Source organism: Hyperoodon ampullatus (genome assembly GCF_949752795.1).
Source record: "Hyperoodon ampullatus genome assembly, chromosome: 6".
NCBI classification, from domain to species: domain Eukaryota; kingdom Metazoa; phylum Chordata; class Mammalia; order Artiodactyla; family Ziphiidae; genus Hyperoodon; species Hyperoodon ampullatus.
The window spans coordinates 22,053,329-22,055,999 of NC_136919.1; the positions used below are offsets into that span (position 1 = coordinate 22,053,329).

A 2,671-nucleotide genomic window follows, 5' to 3' on the forward strand; every position below is an offset into this window, starting at 1 on the left:
TCCCTGTGATTCCAACAGGGGTGGCAAAGCTGCTGTGAGAGCCATCTTACCTCTCTGAACTAACTCTGCAGTTTAGGCACAACACGGGCCATTAGGCTTGCTCTAATGGTCCCTGTCTCCTTGGTTTTAACATGTTTTCAGAATGTCTTCATCATTCAATTAGAGGATTTATTGTCTGGCATCTGTTGAATGTCAGACATGCGGCCAAAACTCAGGAAATACACTCTGAAAAGTTAAACATTCCCTGAAAATGGACTTAAGGGCAAGAGATCATTCCAGTTAAGTTGACTTGGCTTTAGAATGGCAGCTGTAATGACTGAAGTCCTTTATTCCATGGGGGTGAGAACCACAGAAGACTCCTCCTACAACACTGACTGAAGGATTTCTGACTCACCAGTTTCCTCACAGCGGCCTTCACATCCTTGTTCCTCAGGCTGTAGATGATGGGGTTGAGCATGGGGGTCACCACCCCATAGAAGAGGGGGATGAGCTTGTCTGAAAGATCCTCATTGTCTACCCCCAGGGGGTCCTTAGACTTGGGCTTCCCATACACGAAAAATAAGGTCCCATAGAATATTATCACCACAGTGAGGCGGGCAGAGCAGGTGGAGAAGGCCTTTTTCCTCCCTTCAGCTGAGGGGATCCTCAGGATGGTAGCAATGATGAAGACATAAGAGGCAGAGATGAACAGAACTGGGACCCCCCAGGAAGATCACATTGGTCACCCCCATGCTGATCACATTGATGGAGATGTCGGCACAGGCCAACTTCAGGACAGCCAAGATCTCACAGGTGAAGTGGTTGATGATGTTGTCCCCACAGAGGGGCAGCTGAATTGCCAAGAATGTGTGTACCAGAGAAGCAACACCACCAATAGCCCAAGAGCTGGCAGCCATGGGCACATAGGCAGCCTTGCTCATGACCACAGGGTATCTAAGGGGGTTGCAAATGGCCACATAGCGGTCAAACGCCATCATGCTCAGGAGCACATACTCTGTCCCTGCCATGGCAAAGGAGAGGAACATCTGCACGGCACAGGTAGAGAAAGAGGTGGTTTTCTGGGGGGCCAGGAAGCCATCCAGGGCCAGAGAGACTGAGGAGGTTGTGTAGCAGATGTCCAGGAAGGAGAGGTTCCTCAGGAAGAAGTACATGGGCTTGTGTAGGTGGGAGTCAAGGTTGGTCACCAGGATGAGGACCCCGTTGCCCAGCAGGGTCACCAGCTACATGAGCAGGATGAGCACAAAGAACGTTTTCTCCAGCCTTGAGTGGGCTGAGAGGCCCAAGAGAATGAACCCCACCAGGGGGGAGGTCTGATTAGCTTTTTCCATGTGATATCCCCTCTGTCATCAGCAAATTACAAAAGTAGCACATCAGGCTTTCTGGAAAAGAGTCCCAGGCATCGTATGCGGTCACTCCTGCTGCGTAATAGGAGAGCATATGTGTGTTAGAGAAAAACAACTGAAAGAGACAGCAGGGTGTCTTCAGCTCTTACATGAGAGAAGGTCAGAGTTGGAGCAGAGCTTACAACGGGCCAGCATTGGGCGAGGGCCTCAAGTAGTCTAGGTGTGTGAGGGGTGTTTCCGAAGTTGCTACATCCTCTCATTGTCCATAAAAGCAACTGAGATCTTGAGAGGGAAGTGACCTGTCCGAGTCTTCTAAGTCTTCTAAGTTGGTGACAGAGACAGGACTTGACCCCAGCGGACCTGATCCCTAGTCAAGGAGAGATTTTCTTCCGCATTATGACTAGCGGCTGGAAAATCCTTTGAATGATTTCTCTTTAATGTAAATGTATAGACATTTCATTTAATCTGAGTTTTCTTAGATTCTCAGGGAGGAAAATCCCCAAGCTGATCCAACTCTTAGAACCAGTAAATTTTAAAGCCTCTTTAAATTTTGACTACAAAACTTGTATAAAATGTCAATCCACTTCCAGACAGAGACAAGCCCAGGTAAAGACTCAACCATATGGAGGATGACTTCTCCAGTCTGCCTACCATAAATGACACAAACTTGACGTTGTCAGCATTGGAATCTGCCTATTTTAATACAGATTGATAGCAGTATATGGGGAGCTTCCTATATGGGGAGGAACTTTATGAAGTCAACACAAGGATTGATTGGAGTGATTGAACACACACTATGGGCTGACAACTGTGCAGCTTACTAACCAGTTAACTCAGTGGTCAATAGCCATATGAACTACACGTACCAGATAGTAGGCTGTACAGCATTAACTTCTAACCTCATCTCCTTGGAATATTGGTGAACTTCTTAGCCAGAGGTAACTAAGAAATGTTTTTCCTTTGTCCTTTTATGCTATATTTTATTCTTGTGTAATATTCTGGCTCTCTGACCCCATCCTTGGGTTCCGTACAAGCAACTAGCTTATAGGGAGACCTATATGCCTTTGTGTAGAGGATTTCTAGTCTCTTAGTTGCAATTGCTCAGACTCTAAATTCAGAATCCTCATTGATAATATTTCTCTAGCTCCTTCTTTTTTTTTTTTTTAAAAGAAGATGTTGGGGGTAGGAGTTTATTAATTAATTTATTTATTTTTGCTATGTTGCGTCTTCATTTCTGTGCGAGGGCTGTCTCTAGTTGTGGCAAGCGGGGGCCACTCTTCATCGCAGTGTGCGGACCTCTCACTATTGTGGCCTGTCTTGTTGTAGAG

At 46.3% G+C, this 2,671-nt stretch overlaps 1 protein-coding gene across 1 annotated transcript; it reads right to left on the bottom strand.

The window, feature by feature from the left end:
* Window positions 1-295: 295 nt before the first annotated feature.
* LOC307054788 (olfactory receptor 2S2-like) lies at window positions 296-1,328 on the bottom strand (the record flags this gene model as incomplete). The annotated part of the gene is given in 3 exon segments (XM_079706678.1): window positions 296-703; window positions 705-1,220; window positions 1,224-1,328. Coding segments are annotated over 3 exon segments (1,029 nt in total).
* Between the last annotated feature and the right edge of the window lie 1,343 nt (window positions 1,329-2,671).